The sequence below is a fragment of the Oncorhynchus masou genome, chromosome 12 (assembly GCF_036934945.1).
Source record: "Oncorhynchus masou masou isolate Uvic2021 chromosome 12, UVic_Omas_1.1, whole genome shotgun sequence".
NCBI classification, from domain to species: Eukaryota; Metazoa; Chordata; class Actinopteri; order Salmoniformes; family Salmonidae; genus Oncorhynchus; species Oncorhynchus masou.
The window spans coordinates 95,375,486-95,400,431 of NC_088223.1; the positions used below are offsets into that span (position 1 = coordinate 95,375,486).

Genomic DNA, 24,946 nt, shown 5'->3' on the forward strand with positions numbered 1-24,946 from the left:
AAGGTAATATGATGCAATCTAACTAGATCTAAGGTCTAAGGTCTAAAATACCTCATCGTAATGTAAGATACATAGATTGGAGAGAAAAACACTGGCATGTGATAAAGGATAACATGTCCTATATAATTACATAAATACATATCAAACAGGAATATAAACTCAGGGTCCAGTTTATTATTATTTATTATTTTTTGCCTCCCCCGTTCACAAAAATGGTTCGCTCCTACAGACAGTGAGTCAGGTGGCCAACGGCTTACTATATAAAGCAGGCAGACAGGCATCAAGGCATTCAGTTAATGTTCCATTGAATGAAAGAATGGGTAAAACGAGTGACCAAAGCGACTTTGAGTGTGGTATGATCGTCGGTGAGAGGCGCGTTGGTTTAGTATCTCAGAAACAGCTTTTCACACAGGACAGTGTCTAAGGTTTAGAATCTTGCAAGCAAACAGGCAGGCCACAAACAGGCAAATAACTGTGCAGGACAACAGTGGTGAGAAGAAAGGCCTCTCGGAACGCACAACTCGTTGGTCATTGTCACAGATGTGCTATTGCAGTAGACAACCACTCCTATCATCTAAAAACAAGAATAAGTGGCTCCAGTTGGCACGGGAACACAAACACTGGACAATTGAGGAGTGGAGAAATGTTGCACGTTCTGACGAATCCTGGTTCCTGTTGCATCATGCTGATGGCAGAGTTAGGATTTGTCAAAAGAAGCACGAGCCCATGGCCCCATCTTGCATGGTGTCAATGGTACAGGGTGGTGGCGGTGGTGTAATGGTGAGGGGAAAGTTTTCCTGGCAAAAGTTCCATCCCTTGACAGCAATTGAAGAATTCATGCTGTTCTGGAGGTAAAGAGGGGTCGGCACTAGGTGGATGTACCTGAGTGGACACTACAGTGTATACACAGTACCAGTAAAAAGGTTGGACACACCTACTCATTCAAGGGTTTTTCTTTATTTTTACTATTTTCTACATTGTAGAATAGTAGTGAAGATATCAAAACTATGAAATAACACACATGGAATCATGTCGTAACCAAAAAATGTTAAACAAATTAAAATACATTTTATATTCTTCAAAGTAGCCATCGTTTGTCTTGATGACAGGTTTGCACACTATTGGCATTCCCTCAACCAGCTTCGGGCCGCCCCCAGGTGGTGAGGGTAGGCAACAACATCTCCACCCCGCTGATCCTCAACACTGGGGCCCCACAAGGGTGCGTTCTGAGCCCTCTCCTGTACTCCCGGTTCACCCACGACTGAGCGGCAACGCACGCCTCCAACTCAATCATCAAGTTTGCGGACAACACAACAGTGGTAGGCTTGATCACCAACAAAGACGAGACGGCCTACAGGGAGGAGGTGAGGGCCCTCGGAGTGTGGTGTCAGGACAATAACCTCACACTCAACGTCAACAAAACTAAGGAGATGATTGTGTACTTCAGGAAACAGCAGAGGGAACACCCCCTATCCACATCAATGGAACAGTAATGGAGAGGGTAGTAAGTTTTAAGTTCCTCGGCATACACATCACAGACAAACTGAATTGGTCCACTCACATAGACAGCATCGTGAAGAAGGCGCAGCAGCGCCTCTTCAACCTCAGGAGGCTGAAGAAATTTGGCCTGTCACCAAAAGCACTCACAAACTTCTACAGATGTACAATCGAGAGCATCCTGGCGGACTGTATCACCGCCTGGTATGGCAACTGCTCCGCCCACAACCGTAAGGCTCTCCAGAGGGTAGTGAGGTCTGCACAACGTATCACTGGGGGCAAACTACCTGCCCTCCAGGACACCTACACCACCCGATGTTACAGGAAGGCCATAAAGATCATCAAGGACATCAACCACCCGAGCCACTGCCTGTTCACCCCGCTATCATCCAGAAGGCAAGGTCAGTACAGGTGCATCAAAGCTGGGACCGAGAGACTGAAAAACAGCTTCTATCTCAAGGCCATCAGACCACTAACATTGAGTGGCTGCTGCCAACACACTGACTCAACTCCAGCCACTTCAATAATGGGAATTGATGGGAAAGGATGTTAAATATATCACTAGCCACTTTAAACAATGCTACCTAATATAATGTTTACATACCCTACATTATTCATCTCATATGTATACGTATATACTGTACTCTATCATCTACTGCATCCTTATGTAATACATGTATCACTAGCCACTTTAACTATGCCACTTTGTTTACATACTCATCTCATATGTATATACTGTACTCGATACCATCTACTGTATCTTGCCTATGCTGCTCTGCACCATCACTCATTCATATCTTTATGTACATATTCTTTATCCCTTTACACTGTGTATAAGAAATTAGTTTTGGAATTGTTAGTTAGATTACTTATTGGTTTTTACTGCATTGTCGGATCTGGAAGCACAAGCATTTCGCTACACTCGCATTAACATCTGCTAACCATGTGTATGTTACAAATAAAATTTGATTTGATTTGATTCACCTGGAATGCTTTTCCAACAGTCTTGAAGGAGTTCCCACATATGCTGAGCACTTGCTGACTGCTTTTCCTTCACTCTGCGGTCCAACTCATCCCAAGCCATCTCAATTGGGTTGAGGTTGAGTGATTGTGTAGGCCAGGTAATTTGATACAGCACTCAATCACTCTCCATCTTGGTCAAATAGCCCTTGCACAGTCTGGAGATGTGTTTTTGTCCTGTTGAAAAACAAATGACAGTCCCACTAAGCGCAAACCAGATGGGATGGCGTATCGCTGCAGAATGCTGTGGTAGCCATGCTGGTTAAGTGTGTCTTGAAATCTAAATAAATCACCAACAGTGTCACCATAAAATTACTCCCACACCATCACACCTCCTCCTCCATGCTTCACAGTGGGAAGTACACAAATCAAATCAAATTTTATTGGTCACACACATGGTTAGCAGATGTTATTGTGAGTGTAACAAAATCCTTGTGTTTCTAGTTCTGACAGTGCAGCAGTATCTATCATGGGTGGACAGGGAGTAAAGGAAGGGAATGAACACCCTTTTGGGGCCCCAGTGTTGAGGATCAGCAGGAGTGGAGATGTTGTTTCATACCTTCACCACCTGGGGGCGGCCCGTCTGGAAGTCCAGGTGAAGTTGCACAGGACGGGGTCAAGACCAAGCGACTCAAACTTAATGATGAGTTTGGTGGGTACTATGGTGTTGAATGCTGAGCTGTCGTCAATGAACAGCATTCTTACATAGGTATTCCTCTTGTCCAGATGGGATAGGGCAGTGTGCAGTGTGATGGCGATTTCATCGTCTGTGGACCTATTGGGGAAGTACGCAAATTGAAGTGGGTCTAGGGTGACAGGTAAGGTGGATGTGATATGATTCTTGACTAGTTTCACAAAGCACTTCATGATGACAGAAGTGAGTGCTAAGGGGTGATAGCCATTTAGTTTGGTTACATTTCCCTTCTTGGGTACAGGAACAATGGTGGCCATCTTGAAGCATGTGGGGACAGCAGAGTGGGATAGGGAGAGATTGAATATGTCCGTAAACACACCACGCAGCTGGTCTGCGCCTGCTCTGAGAACGAGGCTAGACATGCCTTCTGGGCCGGCAGCCTTGTGAGGGTTAACATGTTTAAATGTCTTACTCACATCGGCCATAGAGAAGGAGAGGGGGGGCCAAAGTCCTTGGTAGCAGGCCGCGTCGGTGGCACTGTGTTATGAAAAAGTCCATTTACAAATTCACTTGTGCTTTATTCCTGGTCCCCCAAGCATAGCCTCCGTTCTTTATTCCTGGCCCCCAAGCATAGCCTCCGTGCTTTATTCCTGGTCCCCCAAGCATAGCCTCCGTTCTTTATTCCTGGTCCCCCAAGCATAGCCTCCGTGCTTTATTCCTGGTCCCCCAAGCATAGCCTCCGTTCTTTATTCCTGGTCCCCCAAGCATAGCCTCCGTGCTTTATTCCTGGTCCCCCAAGCATAGCCTCCGTTCTTCACCTGACTCCCAGTGCTCCTCTGGTACGACTAGGTTTGTATTTATTTATTTTATTGAACCTTTATTTAACTAGTCAAGTCAGTAGAGAAAACAAATATTATTTACAATGACAGCCTACAGCGGCTAAACCCGGACGACGCTGTCCCTATGGGACTCCCAATCACGGCCGGTTGTGATACAGCCTGGAATCGAACCAGTGTCTGTAGTGACGTGGGGAGCATACTCGGAAGCGCACTAAACAAAGAGCTGCAGTTAGGTTCAGAATGGGTTGCAGGGAATAAGTTAATCTTAAAATTTTTAAAAACTAAAAGTATTTGGGACAAATCCTTTACTAAACCCTAAACCTTAACTAAATCTTGTAATGGATAATGTGGAAATTGAGCAAGTTGAGATGACTAAACTGCTTGGGGTAACCTTGGATTGTAAACTGTCATGGTCAAAACATATTGATGCAACAGTAGCTAAGATGGGGAGAAGTCTGTCTATAATAATGCGCTGCTCTGCCTTCTTAAACTGTCAACAAGGCAGGTCCTACAGGCCCTGGTTTCTACCTTCTTAACAGCACTATCAACAAGGCAGGTCCTACAGGCCCTAGTTTCTACCTTCTTAACAACACTATCAACAAGGCAGGTCCTACTGGCCCTAGTTTCTACCTTCTTAACAACACTATCAACAAGGCAGGTCCTACAGGCCCTAGTTTCTACCTTCTTAACAGCACTATCAACAAGGCACGTCCTACAGGCCCTAGTTTCTACCTTCTTAACAACACAATCAACAAGGCAGGTCCTACAGGTCCTAGTTTCTACCTTCTTAACAACACTATCAACAAGGCAGGTCCTACAGGCTCTAGTTTCTACCTTCTTAACAACACTATCAACAAGGCAGGTCCTACAGACCCTAGTTTCTACCTTCTTAACAACACTATCAACAAGGCAGGTCCTACAGGTCCTAGTTTCAACCTTCTTAACAACACTATCAACAAGGCAGGTCCTACAGGCTCTAGTTTCTACCTTCTTAACAACACTATCAACAAGGCAGGTCCTACAGGCCCTAGTTTCTACCTTCTTAACAACACTATAAACAAGGCAGGTCCTACAGGCCCTAGTTTCTACCTTCTAAACAACACTATCAACAAGGCAGTTCCTACAGGCTCCAGTTTTGTCGCACCTGGACTTCTGTTCAGGTGTTTGATCAGGTGCCACAAAGAGGGACCTCGGAAAATTACAATTGGCTCAGAACATGGCCCTTAAATGTATGCGGAGAGCTAACATTAGTAATATGCAGTGGTGTAAAGTACTTAAGTAAAAATACTTTAAAATACTACTTAAGTCGTTTTTAAGTGTATCTGCACTTTACTTTGGTATTTATATTTTTGGCAACTTTTCCTTTTCCCTCACTACATTTCTAAAGAAAATAATGTACTTCCTACTCCATACATTTCCCGAAAAGTAGTCTTTACATTTTGACAGGTAAAAAGGTCACACAAGAAAACATCTCTGGTCATCCCTACTGCCTCTGATCTGGAGGACTCACTAAACAGAGAACATCCCTGGTCATCCCTACTGCCTCTGATCTGGAGGACTCACTAAACAGAGAACATCCCTGGTCATCCCTACTGCCTCTGATCTGGAGGACTCACTAAACAGAGAACATCCCTGATCATCCCTACTGCCTCTGATCTGGAGGACTCACTAAACAGAGAACATCCCTGGTCATCCCTACTGCCTCTGATCTGGAGGACTCACTAAACAGAGAACATCCCTGGTCATCCCTATTGCCTCTGATCTGGAGGACTCACTAAACAGAGAACAGCCCTGGTCATCCCTACTTCCTCTGATCTGGAGGACTCACTAAACAGAGAACATCCCTACTTCCTCTGATCTGGAGGACTCACTAAACAGAGAACATCCCTACTGCCTCTGATCTGGAGGACTCACTAAACAGAGAACAGCCCTGGTCATCCCTACTTCCTCTGATCTGGAGGACTCACTAAACAGAGAACATCCTTGGTCATCCCTACTTCCTCTGATCTGGAGGACTCACTAAACAGAGAACATCCCTGGGCATCCCTACTGCCTCTGATCTGGAGGACTCACTAAACAGAGAACATCCCTGATCATCCCTACTTCCTCTGATCTGGAGGACTCACTAAACAGAGAACATCCTTGGTCATCCCTACTTCCTCTGATCTGGAGGACTCACTAAACAGAGAACATCCCTGGGCATCCCTACTGCCTCTGATCTGGAGGACTCACTAAACAGAGAACATCCCTGATCATCCCTACTTCCTCTGATCTGGAGGACTCACTAAACAGAGAACATCCTTGGTCATCCCTACTTCCTCTGATCTGGAGGACTCACTAAACAGAGAACATCCCTGGTCATCCCTACTGCCTCTGATCTGGAGGACTCACTAAACAGAGAACATCCCTGGTCATCCCTACTTCCTCTGATCTGGAGGACTCACTAAACAGAGAACATCCTTGGTCATCCCTACTTCCTCTGATCTGGAGGACTCACTAAACAGAGAACAGCCCTGGTCATCCCTACTGCCTCTGATCTGGAGGACTCACTAAACAGAGAACAGCCCTGGTCATCCCTACTGCCTCTGATCTGGAGGACTCACTAAACAGAGAACATCCCTACTGCCTCTGATCTGGAGGACTCACTAAACACAAATGGGTCATATGCAAATTAGTCTGAGTGTTGGAGTGTGCCCCTGGCTATCTGTAAATAAAATAAAAACAAGGTTTGGTTGGTTTGCAAAATATAAGAAAGTTAACATGATTTATATTTTTACTTTTGATACTTAAATATATTTAAAACCAAATACTTTTACTCAAGTAGTATTTTACTAGGCCACTTTTACTTGAGTCATTTTGTATTAAGGTATATTTACTTTTATTCAAGACTGACAATTGAGTACTTTTTCCACCACTGGTATTATGCATGTAAATCTGACAAGGCTCAAAGTGGAGGAGAGATTGACTTCAGCACTACTCGTTTTGCAAGAAATGTTGACATGCTGAATGCACCGAGACGTCTGTTTAAACTATTAACACACCGCTCGGACACCCATACATTCCCCACAAGCCATCCCACCAAAAGGTCTCTTCAACAAGGATGTAGGCTCCTTACGCAATATCCTCGTGACGGGGTTAACGGTGACGAGAATACGCCCCAAACTCCAACACATGCGGCTGTAGCCGACTGAGCGCTCTACATTTTTCGTTTGTTACTCTCCACTCAGACACGCCAAAGGACCGCTCTGTATCAACAAGAGTTTCTGAAGTTGGTTGGGCAAACATTACAGCCGCATATATCTCCTTTGCGCGCTCTCTCTTCCACATAATGGATCATTCTAAATCAAATGCTGTCGCGGTTAACGTAGTGAACGGACATTCTAAAAGTGATGAAGCTTCGGGAACCGAATCCAACATAGAGTCACCCGTGTTTTGCTGCGGCTGTCTGAGGCGGATCAGAGGCTGGATCCCCGTGCATTATAAAGAAGAGATCGGCCAAATTCTGAAACTAGCGGGACCGGTGGTGAGACTGCAGGCTAAGAACGTTGTCTCTAATAATTACCGGGTGTTACTGAAATGTCATTCCTTTAGATCACACCAAAGTAACTGTTGCAATGATTGGTCCGTTGTTATGGTGATGATAATGTATTTTGTTTCTGAATCTTTAGTTGTTCCATATATTTTCTTTATAATATAAATATGAGTGTTGCTGAACTGCTATTCTTCTGCTCACATGAGGCATGATGATGGTGATAATTTCCTCTGTTCTCTCCAGGTTATATCCCAGCTAATGATCTTTCTGATCAGTTTTGTCAGCACCGTGTTCTGTGGTCACCTGGGGAAGACTGAGCTGGCTGGGGTGGCACTGGCTATAGCGGTGATACAATCCTACCTACCGTCCTACCTACCTACCTACCTACCTACCTACCTACCTACCTACCTACCTACCTACCTACCTACCTACCTACCTAAAAAACCTACCTACCTACCGACCTACCTACCTTCTTACCTACCTACCTACCTACCTATCTTCTTACCTACCTACCTACCTACCTACCTAAAAACCTACCTACCTACCTACCTACCTACCTACCTACCTACCTACCTACCTTCTTACCTACCTACCTACCTACCTACCTACCTACCTACCTACCTACCGTGGTAAGAACAAGGATGTGAACCCTTTGGAATTACCTGGATTTCTGCATAAATTGGTCAATCTGATCTTCCTCTAAATTATAACAATAGACAAACACAGTCTGGTTAAACTAATAACCCACATACAATTATACGTTTTCATGTCTTTATTGAACAAACCATGTAAACAACTACCTAATACACACATAATAAGGGGTGAATGAGAATACATATAAATATATGGATGAGTGATGGCCGAGCGGCATAGGCAAGATGCAGTAGATGGTATAAATCAAACAATCAATCCAATTTATTTATATAGCCCTTCTTACATCAGCTGATATCTCAAAGTGCTGTACAAAAACACAGCCTAAAGCCCCAAACAGCAAGCATGGTCCTAGGGCTCATGTCCTCCGAGAGAGAGAACTAGAGAGAGAGAATTAGAGAGAGCATACTTAAATTCACACAGGACACCGGATAAGACAGGAGAAATACTCCAGAAATAACAGACTGACACTAGCCCCAATGACACAAACTATTGCAGCATAAATACTGGAGGCAGAGACAGGAGGGGTCGGGAGACACCGTGACCTCATCCGACGATACCCCCGGACAGGGCTAAACAGGCAGGATATACCCCCACCCACTTTGCCAAAGCACAGCCCCCACACCACTAGAGGGATATATTCAACCATCCACTTACCATCCTGAGACGAGGCTGAGTATAGCCCACAAAGATCTCCGCCATGGCACAACCCAACTCAACTCACTCAAGCGACGCACCCCTCCTAGAGACGGCATGGAAGAGCACCAGTAAGCCAGTGACCCAGCCCCTGTAATAGGGTTAGAGGCAGAGAATCCCAGTGGAAAGAGGGGAACTACCCAGGCAGAGACAGCAAGGGCGGTTCGTTGCTCCTGAGCCTTTCCGTTCACCTTAACACTCCTGGGCCAGACTACACTCAATCATATGAACCACTGAAGAGATGAGTCTCCAGTAACGACTTAAACGTTGAGACCGAGTCTACGTCTCTCACATGGGTAGGCAGACCATTCCATAAAAATGGAGCTCTATAGGAGAAAGCCCTGCCTCCAGCTGCTTGCTTAGAGATTCCTGGGACAATAAGGAGCCCTGCGTCGTGTGACCTTAGCGTACATGTAGGTATGTACGGCAGGACCAAATCGGAAAGATAGTTAGGAGCAAGCCCATGTAATGCTGTGTAGTTTATCAGTAAAAGCTTGAAATCAGCAGTTGCAGTAGTCTAACCTAGAAGTAAAAATGCATGGATACATTTTTCTGCATCATTTTTGCAATGTTACGAAGATGGAAAAAAGCTGTCCTTTTAAGTCTTGATATGTTCGGCAAAAGAGAGATCAAGGTCCAGAGTAACGCCGAGTCCTTCACAGTTGTATTTGAGACGACTGTACAGCCATCAAGATGAATTGTCAGATTCAACAGAAGATCTCTTTGTTTCTTGGGACCTAGAACAAACATCTCTGTTTTGTCCGAGTTTAAAAGTAGAACATTTGCAGCCATCCACTTCCTTATGCCTGAAACACAGGCTTCCAGGGAGGGCAATTTTTTGGCTTCACCTTGTTTCATTGAAATGTACAGCTGTGTGTCATCCGCATAGCAGTGAAAAGTTAACATTATGTTTACGAATGACATCACCAAGAAGTAAAATATATAGTGAAAACAATAGTGGTCCTAAAACGGAGCCTTGAGGAACACCGAAATGTACAGTTGATTTGTCAGAGGACAAACCGTTCAGAGACAAACTGATGTCTTTCCTCCAGATAAGATCTAAACCAGGCCAGAACTTGTCCGTGTAGACCAATCTGAGTTTCCAATCTCTCCAAAAGAATGTGGTGATTGATGGTATCAAAAGCAGCACTAAGGTCTAGGAGCACGAGGACAGATGCAGAGTCTCGGTCTGAAGCCATTAGAAGGTAATTTACCACCTTTACAAGTGCAGTCTCAGTACTGTGTACTCAGTACTGTGTATGCATATAATATGAGTAATGTAAGATATGTAAACATTATTAAAGTTGCATTATTTAGTGTGCATTTTATAATGTGTCTTGTGATCCATTTATTAAAGTGGCCTGTGATTGGGGCTCAATGTAGGCAGCAGCCACTCTAAGTGATTGCTGTTTAACAGTCTGGTGACCTTGAGCTAAAGCTGTTTTTCAGTCTCTCGGTCCCAGCTTTGATGGGACCTGTACTGACCTCGCCTTCTGGATGGTAGCGGTGTGAACAGGTAGTCGATGACATCAAGCTATCCAGGCCCTGAGGCAGCAAAGACTGATGAACATCAAGGCTTTTAGAAATACTTTTGTAACCCTTTCCAGCTTTATGCATGTCAACAATTCTTAATCTTAGGTCTTCTGAGATCTCATTTGTTCGAGGCATAGTTCACATCAGGCAATGCTTCATGTGAATAGTAAACTCACATTTTGTGAGTCTATTTTATATTCCAGTGCAGCTCGAACCAACATCTCCAATCTCATCTCATTGATTGGACTCCAGGATAGGTGACTCCTGACTCCAAATAGCCTAGGGGTTTCACATTCTTTTTCCAACCTACACTGTGAATATTTAAGTTATGTATTCAATATAGGCAAGAAAAATGCAATAATTTGTGTGTTATTAGTTTAAGCACATTGTGTCTGTTGTGACTTAGAGGAAGATCAGATAACCAGGTAATTCCAAAGGGTTCACATACTTTTTCTTACAACTCTATCTATTTTATGCATCTATCTTATCCGTCTTTCTTATCCATCTATCTTATCCATCTATCTATCTATTTTATCCATCTATCTATCCATCTATCTATCTATTTTATCCATCTATCTATATATTTTATCCATCTATTTTATCCATCTATCTATATATTTTATCCATCTATTTTATCCATCTATCTTATCCATCTATCTATCTATTTTATCTATTTTATCCATCTATCTTATCCATCTATCTATCTATTTTATCCATCTATTTTATCCATCTATCTTATCCATCCATCCATATTAACAAAAGTTGCGGTCACTTATAAATGTCCTTGTTTTTGAAAGAAACATTTTTTTGTCCATTAAAATAACATCAACTTGATCAGAAATACAGTGTAGACATGGTTAATGTTGTAAATGACTATTGGTGGCTGGAAACGGCAGATATTCATGGAATATCTACATAGTCGTACAGAGGCCAGTAATCAGCAACCATCACCCCTGTGTTCCAATGGCACTTTGTGTTAGCTAATCCAAGTTTATAATTTTAAAGGCTAATTGATTATTAGAAAACCCTTTTACAATTATGTTAGCAGAGCTGAAAACTGTTGTTTTGATTAAAGAAGCAATAAAACTGGCCTTCTTTAGACTAGTTGAGTATGTGGAGCATCAGCAGTTGTGTTTTATTTTACCTTTATTTAACCAGGCAAGTCAGTTAAGAACAAATTCTTATTTTCAATGATGGCCTAGGAACAGTGGGTTAACTGCCTGTTCAGGGGCAGAACGACAGATTTGTACCTTGTCAGCTCGGGGGTTTGAACTCGCAAACTTCCAGTAACCTGTTTCATATCCACAAAGTCTATACCTGGTTCATATCCACCAAGTCTATACCTGGTTCATATCCAGTAACCTGTTTCATATCCACCAAGTCTATACCTGGTTCATATCCACCAAGTCTATACCTGGTTCATATCCACCAAGTCTATACCTGGTTCATATCCACCAAGACTATACCTGTTTCATATCCACCAAGTCTATACCTGGTTCATATCCACCAAGTCTATACCTGGTTCATATCGACCAAGTCTATACCTGTTTCATATCGACCAAGTCTACACCTTGTTCATATCCACCAAGTCTATACCTGGTTCATATCCACCAAGTCGATACCTGGTTCATATCCACCAAGTCTATACCTGGTTCATGTCCACCAAGTCTATATCTGGTTCATATCCACCAAGTCTATACCTGGTTCATATCCACCAAGTCTACACCTGGTTCATATCCACCAAGTCTATACCCGGTTCATATCCACCAAGCCTATACCTGGTTCATATCCACCAAGTCTATACCTGGTTCATATCCACCAAGTCTACACCTGGTTCATATCCACTAACCTGGTTCATTTCCACCAAGTCTATACCTGGTTCATATCCACCAAGTCTATACCTGGTTCATATCCACCAAGTCTATACCTGGTTCATATCCACCAACCTGGTTCATATCCACCAAGTCTATACCTGGTTCATATCCACCAACCTGGTTCATATCCACCAAGTCTATACCTGGTTCATATCCACCAAGTCTATACCTGGTTCATATCCAACAAGTCTATACCTGGTTCATATCCACCAAGTCTATACCTGGTTCATATCCACCAAGTCTATACCTGGTTCATATCCACCAAGACTATACCTGGTTCATATCCACCAAGTCTACACCTGGTTCATATCCACCAAGTCTATACCTGGTTCATATCCACCAAGTCTATACCTGGTTCATATCCACCAAGACTATACCTGGTTCATATCCACCAAGACTATACCTGGTTCATATCCACCAAGACTATACCTGGTTCATATCCACCAAGACTATACCTGGTTCATATCCACCAAGTCTATACCTGGTTCATATACACCAAGCCTATACCTGGTTCATATCCACCAAGCCTATACCTGGTTTATATCCACCAACCTGGTTCATATCCACCAACCTGATTCATATCCACCAAGTCTATACCTGGTTCATATCCACCAAGTTTATACCTGGTTCATATCCACCAAGTCTATACCTGGTTCATATCCACCAAGTCTATACCTGGTTCATATCCACCAAGACTATACCTGGTTCATATCCACCAAGTCTATACCTGGTTCATATCCACCAAGCCTATACCTGGTTCATATCCACCAAGCCTATACCTGGTTTGTATCCACCAACCTGGTTCATATCCACCAACCTGATTCATATCCACCAAGTCTATACCTGGTTCATATCCACCAAGTTTATACCTGGTTCGTATCCACCAAGTCTATACCTGGTTCATATCCACCAAGTCTATACCTTGTTCATATCCACCAACCTGGTTCATATCCACCAAGTCTATACCTGGTTCATATCCACCAAGTCTATACCTGGTTCATATCCACCAAGTCTATACCTGGTTCATATCCACCAAGTCTACACCTGGTTCATATCCACCAAGTCTATACCTGGTTCATATCCACCAAGACTATACCTGGTTCATATCCACCAAGTCTACACCTGGTTCATATCCACCAAGGCTATACCTGGTTCATATCCACAAACCTGGTTCATGTCCACCAAGTCTATATCTGGTTCATATCCACCAAGTCTATACCTGGTTCATATCCACCAAGTCTATACCTGGTTCATATCCACCAAGACTATACCTGGTTCATATCCACCAAGTCTACACCTGGTTCATATCCACCAAGTCTATACCTGGTTCATATCCACCAAGTCTATACCTGGTTCATATCCACAAACCTGGTTCATATCCACCAAGTCTATATCTGGTTCATGTCCACCAAGTCTATATCTGGTTCATATCCACCAAGTCTATACCTGTTTCATATCCACCAAGTCTATACCTGGTTCATATCCACCAAGTCTATACCTGTTTCATATCCACCAAGTCTATACCTGGTTAATTTCCACCAAGTCTATATCTGGTTCATATGTACCTGCCTCTTCTGGTTGTCTCCAGGTGATCAATGTCACCGGCCTCTCCATTGGCTCTGGCCTGGCATCAGCCTGTGACACTCTCATATCTCAGGTACGTTCCCTGGACAGGTGTGCTCACCTGAATTGGTTTACTGTTGATATTCTGTCTCTCTGTGGTCATTGGTGGATTGGGATGGTCACTCTTATCAATGTGTGAATATATCATCCAGGAAAGGTTTGGGAGCGTTAATCTTCTCGCTATCTCTCTGCCCCCCCTCTGTCTCTCTGTGGTCATTGGTGGATTGGGATGGTCACTCTTATCAATGTGTGAATATATCATCCAGTGTTTGTCTTTTATGGAAAGGTTTGGGAGCGTTAATCTTCTCGCTATCTCTCTGCCCCCCCCTCTGTCTCTCTGTGGTCATTGGTGGATTGGGATGGTCACTCTTATCAATGGGTGAATATATCATCCAGTGTTTGTCTTTTATGGAAAGGTTTGGGAGCGTTAATCTTCTCGCTATCTCTCTGCCCCCCCTCTGTCTCTCTGTGGTCATTGGTGGATTGGGATGGTCACTCTTATCAATGTGTGAATATATCATCCAGGAAAGGTTTGGGAGCGTTAATCTTCTCGCTATCTCTCTGCCCCCCCCTCTGTCTCTCTGTGGTCATTGGTGGATTGGGATGGTCACTCTTATCAATGTGTGAATATATCATCCAGGAAAGGTTTGGGAGCGTTAATCTTCTCGCTATCTCTCTGCCCCCCCCTCTGTCTCTCTGTGGTCATTGGTGGATTGGGATGGTCACTCTTATCAATGGGTGAATATATCATCCAGTGTTTGTCTTTTATGGAAAGGTTTGGGAGCGTTAATCTTCTCGCTATCTCTCTGCCCCCCCCTCTGTCTCTCTGTGGTCATTGGTGGATTGGGATGGTCACTCTTATCAATGTGTGAATATATCATCCAGGAAAGGTTTGGGAGCGTTAATCTTCTCGCTATCTCTCTGCCCCCCCTCTGTCTCTCTGTGGTCATTGGTGGATTGGGATGGTCACTCTTATCAATGTGTGAATATATCATCCAGTGTTTGTCTTTTATGGAAAGGTTTGGGAGCGTTAATCTTCTCGCTATCTCTCTGCCCCCCCTCTGTCTCTCTGTGGTCATTGGTGGATTGGGATGGTCACTCTTATCAATGTGTGAATATATCATCCAGTGTTTGTCTTTTATGGAAAGGTTTGGGAGCGTTAATCTTCTCGCTATCTCTCTGCCCCCCCCTCTGTCTCTCTCACTTTCTCTCTCTCTCTCTCTGTCTCTCTCTGTCTCTCTCTCTCTCTCTCTGTGTAGACATTTGGGAGTGGTAATATGAATCGTGTTGGCATGATTCTACAAAGGGGGGTTCTGATTCTGCTCCTGGCCTGCTTCCCCTGCTGGGCTCTCCTCATAAACACTGAACCCATCCTATTGGCTGTTAAACAGAGCCCGGAGGTCGCCAGGTCAGACAGAAGCGCACTCACACACCACGCACACAAAATGTCACTGTGCTGTTCTAACTGAACCACCTGACTACATAATTTAACTGTACTAACTGAACCATCTGACTACATAACGTCACTGTACTAACTGAACCATCTGACTACATAATGTCACTGTGCTAACTGAACCATCTGACTACATAATGTCACTGTGCTAACTGAACCATCTGACTACATAACGTCACTGTGCTAACTGAACCATCTGACTACATAATGTCACTGTGCAACTGAACCATCTGACTACATAATGTCACTGTGCAAACTGAACCATCTGACTACATAATGTCACTGTACTAACTGAACCATCTGACTACATAATGTCACTGTGCTGTACTAACTGAACCATCTGACTACATAATGTCACTGTACTAACTGAATCATCTGACTACATAACGTCACTGTGCTAACTGAACCATCTGACTACATTATGTCACTGTACTAACTGAACCATCTGACTACATTATGTCACTGTGCTGTACTAACTGAACCATCTGACTACATAATGTCACTGTGCTAACTGAACCATCTGACTACATAATGTCACTGTGCTAACTGAACCATCTGACTACATAATGTCACTGTGCTAACTGAACCATCTGACTACATAATGTCACTGTACTGACTGAACCATCTGACTACATAATGTCACTGTGCTTTACTAACTGAACCATCTGACTACATAATGTCACTGTGCTTTACTAACTGAACCATCTGACTACATAATGTCACTGTACTAACTTAAACATCTGACTACATTACGTCACTGTACTAACTGAACCATCTGACTACATAATGTCACTGTACTAACTGAACCATCTGACTACATTACATCACTGAACTAACTGAACCATCTGACTACATAATGTCACTGTACTAACTTAAACATCTGACTACATTACGTCACTGAACTAACTGAACCATCTGACTACATAACGTAACTGTACTAACTGAACCATCTGACTACATAATGTCACTGTGCTTTACTAACTGAACCATCTGACTACATAACATCACTGTACTAACTGAACCATCTGACTACATAATGTCACTGTACTGACTGAACCATCTGACTACATTACATCACTGTACTAACTGAACCATCTGACTACATAATGTCACTGTGCTGTACTAACTGAACCATCTGACTACATAATGTCACTGTACTAACTGAACCATCTGACTACATAATGTCACTGTGCTAACTGAACCATCTGACTACATAATGTCACTGAACTAACTGAACAATCTGACTACATTACGTCACTGTACTAACTGAATCATCTGACTACATAATGTCACTGTACTAACTGAACCATCTGACTACATAATGTCACTGTACTAACTGAACCATCTGACTACATAATGTCACTGTGCTTTACTAACTGAACCATCTGACTACATAACATCACTGTACTAACTGAACCATCTGACTACATAATGTCACTGTACTGACTGAATCATCTGACTACATTACATCACTGTACTAACTGAACCATCTGACTACATAATGTCACTGTGCTGTGCTAACTGAACCTTCTGACTACATAACGTCACTGTGCTTTACTAACTGAACCATCTGACTACATAATGTCACTGTACTAACTGAACCATCTGACTACATAATGTCACTGTACTAACTGAACCATCTGACTACATAATGTCACTTTACTAACTGAACCATCTGACTACATAATGTCACTGTACTAACTGAACCATCTGACTACATAATGTCACTGTACTAACTGAACCATCTGACTACATAACGTCACTGTGCTTTACTAACTAAACCATCTGACTACATAATGTCACTGTGCTGTACTAACTGAACCATCTGACTACATAATGTCACTGTACTAACTGAACCATCTGACTACATAATGTCACTGTACTAACTGAACCATCTGACTACATAATGTCACTGTGCTTTACTAACTGAACCATCTGACTACATAATGTCACTGTACTAACTGAACCATCTGACTACATAATGTCACTGTACTAACTGAACCATCTGACTACATAACGTCACTGTGCTGTACTAACTGAACCATCTGACTACATAATGTCACTGTACTAACTGAACCATCTGACTACATAACGTCACTGTGCTTTACTAACTGAACCATCTGACTACATAACGTCACTGTGCTTTAATAACTGAACCATCTGACTACATTACATCACTGTACTAACTGAACCATCTGACTACATAATGTCACTGTACTAACTGAACCATCTGACTACATAATGTCACTGTGCTTTACTAACTGAACCATCTGACTACATAACGTCACTGTGCTTTAATAACTGAACCATCTGACTACATAACGTCACTGTGCTTTACTAACTGAACCATCTGACTACATAATGTCACTGTGCTGTACTAACTGAACCATCTGACTACATAATGTCACTGTACTAACTGAACCATCTGACTACATAATGTCACTGTGCTTTACTAACTGAACCATCTGACTACATAATGTCACTTTGCTAACTGAACCATCTGACTACATAACGTCACTGTGCTGTACTAACTGAACCATCTGACTACATAATGTCACTGAACCATCTGACTACATAATGTCACTGTGCTAACTGAACCATCTGACTACATTACATCACTGTACTAACTGAACCATCTGACTACATAATGTCACTGTGCTTTACTTACTGAACCATCTGACTACATAACGTCACTGTGCTTTAATAACTGAACCATCTGACTACATAATGTCACTGTGCTAACTGAACCATCTGACTACATTACGTCACTGTACTAACTGAACCATCTGACTACATAATGTCACTGAACCATCTGACTACATAATGTCACTGTGCTAACTGAACCATCTGACTACATTACATCACTGTACTAACTGAACCATCTGACTACATAATGTCACTGTGCTTTACTTACTGAACCATCTGACTACATAACGTCACTGTGCTTTAATAACTGAACCATCTGACTACATAATGTCACTGTGCTAACTGAACCATCTGACTACATTACGTCACTGTACTAACTGAACCATCTGACTACATAATGTCACTGAACCATCTGACTACATAATGTCACTGTGCTGTACTTACTGAACCATCTGACTACATAATGTCACTGTACTAACTGAACCATCTGACTACATAATGTCACTGTGCTTTACTAACTGAACCATCTGACTACATAATGTCACTGTACTAACTGACTACATAATGTCACTGTACTAACTGAACCATCTGACTACATAATGTCACTGAACCATCTGACTACATAATGTCACTGTGCTAACTGAACCATCTGACTACATTACATCACTGTACTAACTGAACCATCTGACTACATAATGTCACTGTACTAACTGAACCATCTGACTACATAATGTCACTGTACTAACTGACTACATAATGTCACTGTACTAACTGAACCATCTGACTACATAATGTCACTGAACCATCTGACTACATAATGTCACTGTGCTAACTGAACCATCTGACTACATTACATCACTGTACTAACTGAACCATCTGACTACATAATGTCACTGTACTAACTGAACCATCTGACTACATAATGTCACTGTACTAACTGACTACATAATGTCACTGTACTAACTGAACCATCTGACTACATAATGTCACTGAACCATCTGACTACATAATGTCACTGTGCTAACTGAACCATCTGACTACATAATGTCACTGTGCTAACTGAACCATCTGACTACATAATGTCACTGTACTAACGGAACCATCTGACTACATAATGTCACTGAAACATCTGACTACATAATGTCACTGTGCTAACTGAACCATCTGACTACATTACATCACTGTACTAACTGAACCATCTGACTGCATCATGTCACTGTGCTTTACTTACTGAACCATCTGACTACATAACGTCACTGTGCTTTAATAACTGAACCATCTGACTACATAACGTCACTGTGCTAACTGAACCATCTGACTACATTACGTCACTGTACTAACTGAACCATCTGACTACATAATGTCACTGAACCATCTGACTACATAATGTCAATGTGCTGTACTAACTGAACCATCTGACTACATAATGTCACTGTACTAACTGAACCATCTGACTACATAATGTCACTGTGCTTTACTAACTGAACCATCTGACTACATAATGTCACTGTACTAACTGACTACATAATGTCACTGTACTAACTGAACCATCTGACTACATAATGTCACTGAACCATCTGACTACATAATGTCACTGTGCTAACTGAACCATCTGACTATATTACATCACTGTACTAACTGAACCATCTGACTACATAATGTCACTGTACTAACTGAACCATCTGACTACATAATGTCACTGAACCATCTGACTACATAATGTCACTGTGCTAACTGAACCATCTGACTACATTACATCACTATACTAACTGAACCATCTGACTACATAATGTCACTGTACTAACTGAACCATCTGACTACATAATGTCACTGTACTAACTGACTACATAATGTCACTGTACTAACTGAACCATCTGACTACATAATGTCACTGAACCATCTGACTACATAATGTCACTGTGCTAACTGACTACATAATGTCACTGTACTAACTGAACCATCTGACTACATAATGTCACTGAACCATCTGACTACATAATGTCACTGTGCTAACTGAACCATCTGACTACATTACATCACTATACTAACTGAACCATCTGACTACATAATGTCACTGTACTAACTGAACCATCTGACTACATAATGTCACTGTACTAACTGACTACATAATGTCACTGTACTAACTGAACCATCTGACTACATAATGTCACTGAACCATCTGACTACATAATGTCACTGTGCTAACTGAACCATCTGACTACATAATGTCACTGTGCTAACTGAACCATCTGACTACATAATGTCACTGTACTAACTGAACCATCTGACTTCTTAGAGCATATAGCATCATGATTCATTGTGATTCAACGTGATTCAACATCTTGTTTTCCAGGCTCTCCCAGCTGTATGTGATGATCTTCATGCCAGCCTTGCCGGTGAGTTCTCTCTGACATTTCTGTCTCTGTTGTCTTGCTGCTCTCCTCTGTCTGCTCTCTCTCTCTCTCTCTCTCTCTCTCTCTCTCTCTCTCTCTCTCATCTCTCTGTCTCTCTCTCTCTCTCTCTACATGCCTTCTCTCTTTTCTCTTTCTATTCACTCTCTATTCTCATCTCAGACTCCTCTCTGTCTCTGCAGGCTGCCTTCATGTTCCTGCTGCAGGGGAAATATCTGCAGAATCAGGTGCAGTGTATTACAGCCCCATCATCAGGAGGACATGTCTTTAGATAATGTATTGATCTGGAGGACATGTCTTTAGATAATGTATTGATCAGGAAGACATGGCCTTTGATAATGTATTGATCAGGAGGACAGGTCTTTTTGTAATGTATTGATCTGGAGGACATGTCTTTAGATAATGTATTGATCTGGATGACATGTCTTTAGATAATGTATTGATCAGACAGACATGGCCTCTGATAATGTATTGATCAGGAGGACAGGTCTTTTTGTAATGTATTGATCTGGAGGACATGTCTTTAGATAATGTATTGATCAGGAGGACATGTCTTTAGATAATGTATTGATCTGGATGACATGTCTTTAGATAATGTATTGATCAGACAGACATGGCCTTTGATAATGCATTGATCTGGAGGACAGGTCTTTACATAATGTATTGATTAGGAGTACATGTCTATAGATAATGTATTGATCAGGAGGACATGTCTTTAAATAATGTATTGATCAGGAGGATGTCTTTAGATTATGTATTGATCTTGAGGACATGTCTTTAGAAAATGTATTGAGCTTTAGGACAGGTCTTCAGATAATCTATTGATCTGGATGACAAATCAAATCAAATCAAATCAAATTTTATTTGTCACATACACATGGTTAGCAGATGTTAATGCGAGTGTAGCGAAATGCTTGTGCTTCTAGTTCCGACAATGCAGTAATAACCAACAAGTAATCTAACTAACAATTCCTAAACTACTGTCTTATACACAGTGTAAGGGGATAAAGAATATGTACATAAGGATATATGAATGAGTGATGGTACAGAGCAGCATAGGCAAGATACAGTAGATGGTATCGAGTACAGTATATACATATGGGATGAGTATGTAAACAAAGTGGCATAGTTAAAGTGGCTAGTGATACATGTATTACATAAGGATGCAGTCGATGATATAGAGTACAGTATATAGGTATGCATATGAGATGAATAATGTAGGGTAAGTAACATTATATAAGGTAGCATTGTTTAAAGTGGCTAGTGATATATTTACATCATTTCCCATCAATTCCCATTATTAAAGTGGCTGGAGTTGAGTCAGTGTCAGTGTGTTGGCAGCAGCCACTCAATGTTAGTGGTGGCTGTTTAACAGTCTGATGGCCTTGAGATAGAAGCTGTTTTTCAGTCTCTCGGTCCCAGCTTTGATGCACCTGTACTGACCTCGCCTTCTGGATGATAGCGGGGTGAACAGGCAGTGGCTCGGGTGGTTGATGTCCTTGATGATCTTTATGGCCTTCCTGTAACATCGGGTGGTGTAGGTGTCCTGGAGGGCAGGTAGTTTGCCCCCGGTGATGCGTTGTGCAGACCTCACTACCCTCTGGAGAGTAGCAAGTTTTAAGTTCCTCGGCGTACACATCACAGACAAACTGAATTGGTCCACCCACACAGACAGCATCGTGAAGAAGGCGCAGCAGCACCTCTTCAACCTCAGGAGGGTGAAGAAATTCGGCTTGTCACCAAAAGCACTACTATTCCATCGATGTGTATAGTGGGGTGTTCCCTCTGATGTTTCCTGAAGTCCACAATCATCTCCTTAGTTTTGTTGACGGTGATTGTGAGGTTATTTTCCTGACACCACACTCCGAGGGCCCTCACCTCCTCCCTGTAGGCCGTCTCGTCGTTGTTGGTAATCAAGCCTACCACTGTTGTGTCGTCCGCAAACTTGATGATTGAGTTGGAGGCGTGCGTGGCCACGCAGTCGTGGGTGAACAGGGAGTACAGGAGAGGGCTCAGAACGCACCCTTGTGGGGCCCCAGTGTTGAGGATCAGCGGGGAGGAGATGTTGTTACCTACCCTCACCACCTGGGGGCGGCCCGTCAGGAAGTCCAGTACCCAGTTGCACAGGGCGGGGTCGAGACCCAGGGTCTCCAGCTTGATGACGAGCTTGGAGGGTACTATGGTGTTGAATGGCGAGCTGTAGTCGATGAACAGCATTCTCACATAGGTATTCCTATTGTCCAGATGGTGTAGGGCAGTGTGCGGTGTGGTTGAGATTGCATCGTCTGTGGACCTATTTGAGCGGTAAGCAAATTGGAGTGGGTCTAGGGTGTCAGGTAGGGTGGAGGTGATATGGTCCTTGACAAGTCTCTCAAAGCACTTCATGATGACGGAAGTGAGTGCTACGGGGCGGTAGTCGTTTAACTCAGTTACCTTAGCTTTCTTGGGAACAGGAACGATGGTGGCCCTCTTGAAGCATGTGGGAACAGCAGACTGGTATAGGGATTGATTGAATATGTCTGTAAACACACCAGCCAGCTGGTCTGCGCATGCTCTGAGGGCGCGGCTGGGGATGCCGTCTGGGCCTGCAGCCTTGCGAGGGTTAACACATTTAAATGTTTTACTCACCTCGGCTGCAGTGAAGGAGAGACCGCATTTTTCCGTTGCAGGCAGTGTCAGTGGCACTGTATTGTCCTCAAAGCGGGCAAAAAAGTTATTTAGTCTGCCTGGGAGCAAGACATCCTGGTCCGTGACTGGGCTGGATTTCTTCCTGTAGTCCGTGATTGACTGTAGACCCTGCCACATGCCTCTTGTGTCTGAGCCGTTGAATTGGGATTCTACTTTGTCTCTATACTGACGCTTAGCTTGTTTGATAGCCTTACGGAGGGAATAGCTGCATTGTTTGTATTCAGACATGTTACCAGACACCTTGCCCTGATTGAAAGCAGTGGTTCGTGCTTTCAGTTTCACGCGAATGCTGCCATCAATCCAAGGTTTCTGGTTAGGGAATGTTTTAATCGTTGCTATGGGAATGACATCTTCAACGCACGTTCTAATGAACTCGCACACGAATCAGCGTATTCGTCAATGTTGTTATTTGACGCAATACGAAACATGTCCCAGTCCACGTGATGGAAGCAGTCTTGGAGTGTGGAGTCAGCTTGGTCGGACCAGCGTTGGACAGACCTCAGCGTGGGAGCTTCTTTTTTTAGCTTTTGTCTGTAGGCAGGTATCAGCAAAATGGAGTCGTGGTCAGCTTTTCCGAAAGGGGGGCGGGGCAGGGCCTTATATGCGTCGCGGAAGTTAGAGTAACAGTGATCCAAGGTTTTTCCGCCCCTGGTTGCGCAATCGATATGCTGATAAAATTTAGGGAGTCTTGTTTTCAGATTAGCCTTGTTAAAATCCCCAACAACGATGAATGCAGCCTCCGGATAAATGGTTTCCAGTTTGCAAAGAGTTAAATAAAGTTCGTTCAGAGCCATCGATGTGTTTGCTTTGGGTGGGATATATACGGCTGTGATTATAATCGAAGAGAATTCTCTTGGTAGATAATGCGGTCTACATTTGATTGTGAGGAATTCTAAATCAGGTGAACAGAAGGATTTGAGTTCCTGTATGTTTCTTTCATCGCACCATGCCTCGTGGCTTCCGGCGCCGACAGAGATGGCCGGCTCGCTTCGCGTTCCTAGGAAACTATGCAGTTTTTTTGTTTTTTTACGTGTTATTTCTTACATTAGTACACCAGGTCTTTAGATAATGTATTTTATTTATTTTTCCTTTATTTAACCAGGCAAGTCAGTTAACCCTCCCTTCGTCCTCGTATTCTGTCTAGTCCCCGCGTCCTCCTGTGTCACCCTGTCCCGTCCTGGCTAAAGGCCCAATGTGTGACAGTAGGCGTGTGAACAGCCTTTGCAGATGTATTTCTTACACCAGCAGCACACCGTGTGTGTCTTGGAGTCCTTCTTGGGTGTGCAGAGCTGACACCTCTTCCTCTTACGGTGGCCGGGGCAACGAGCGGGGCAGTGGCCGTGCCAGCAGCGGGGCCCTCGCTGTTGATCACGAGGCGCTGCTGCTGCCACCGCCGTAGCACTCTTTAGGACTTTGACAAGCGCTGACGCCGCTTCGGTGCGGGGCAGATGCTGCCTTCTTTGGATCAGCGGCTTCACAAGTGCCTTTCCCAGCTGCTCGAGGAACACCCTGCGCTTGTTCTGCTTGCGAGGCATCCAGTCTGGCTTGATCTCTCGCCATATGACAAAGGCGTTGTAGGAGGACACGTCGAGGATGTTGTGGAAGATGACCAGGGGCCAGCGGGCAGTCATCCGTCTGCAGCTGTAGGTGCCGACCACCTTGTCTAGGTTGTCCACAGTTGTAGTCTAGGATGACGGCCGGCTTCCTGTCGCGGCGATCGCTAATGTGGCCCTATATGTGCAGCGTGCTCAAAAGTAGCACGTTCTTGTTTTTCTTTGCCAGGTAGGAAACCAGAGTGGCGGTGGGCGTGAAGGCGAACCTGGAGGACAGGACCTGTCTGCCCCTGGAC

The 24,946-nt window shown here is 43.3% G+C and overlaps 1 protein-coding gene across 1 annotated transcript in view; it reads left to right on the plus strand.

Annotated features, from left to right (window-relative positions):
• The first annotated feature begins 7,216 nt into the window (after positions 1–7,216).
• Positions 7,217–24,946, plus strand: part of LOC135549441 (multidrug and toxin extrusion protein 1-like) — a 73,265-nt gene continuing 55,535 nt past the window's right edge. The window contains exons 1-6 of the mRNA XM_064979408.1: positions 7,217–7,513; positions 7,766–7,867; positions 13,865–13,933; positions 15,159–15,307; positions 20,352–20,394; positions 20,592–20,636. Coding sequence (XP_064835480.1) covers positions 7,319–7,513; positions 7,766–7,867; positions 13,865–13,933; positions 15,159–15,307; positions 20,352–20,394; positions 20,592–20,636 — 603 coding nt within the window. The 5' untranslated portion in view covers positions 7,217–7,318. The remainder of the gene's footprint in view (positions 7,514–7,765; positions 7,868–13,864; positions 13,934–15,158; positions 15,308–20,351; positions 20,395–20,591; positions 20,637–24,946) is intronic.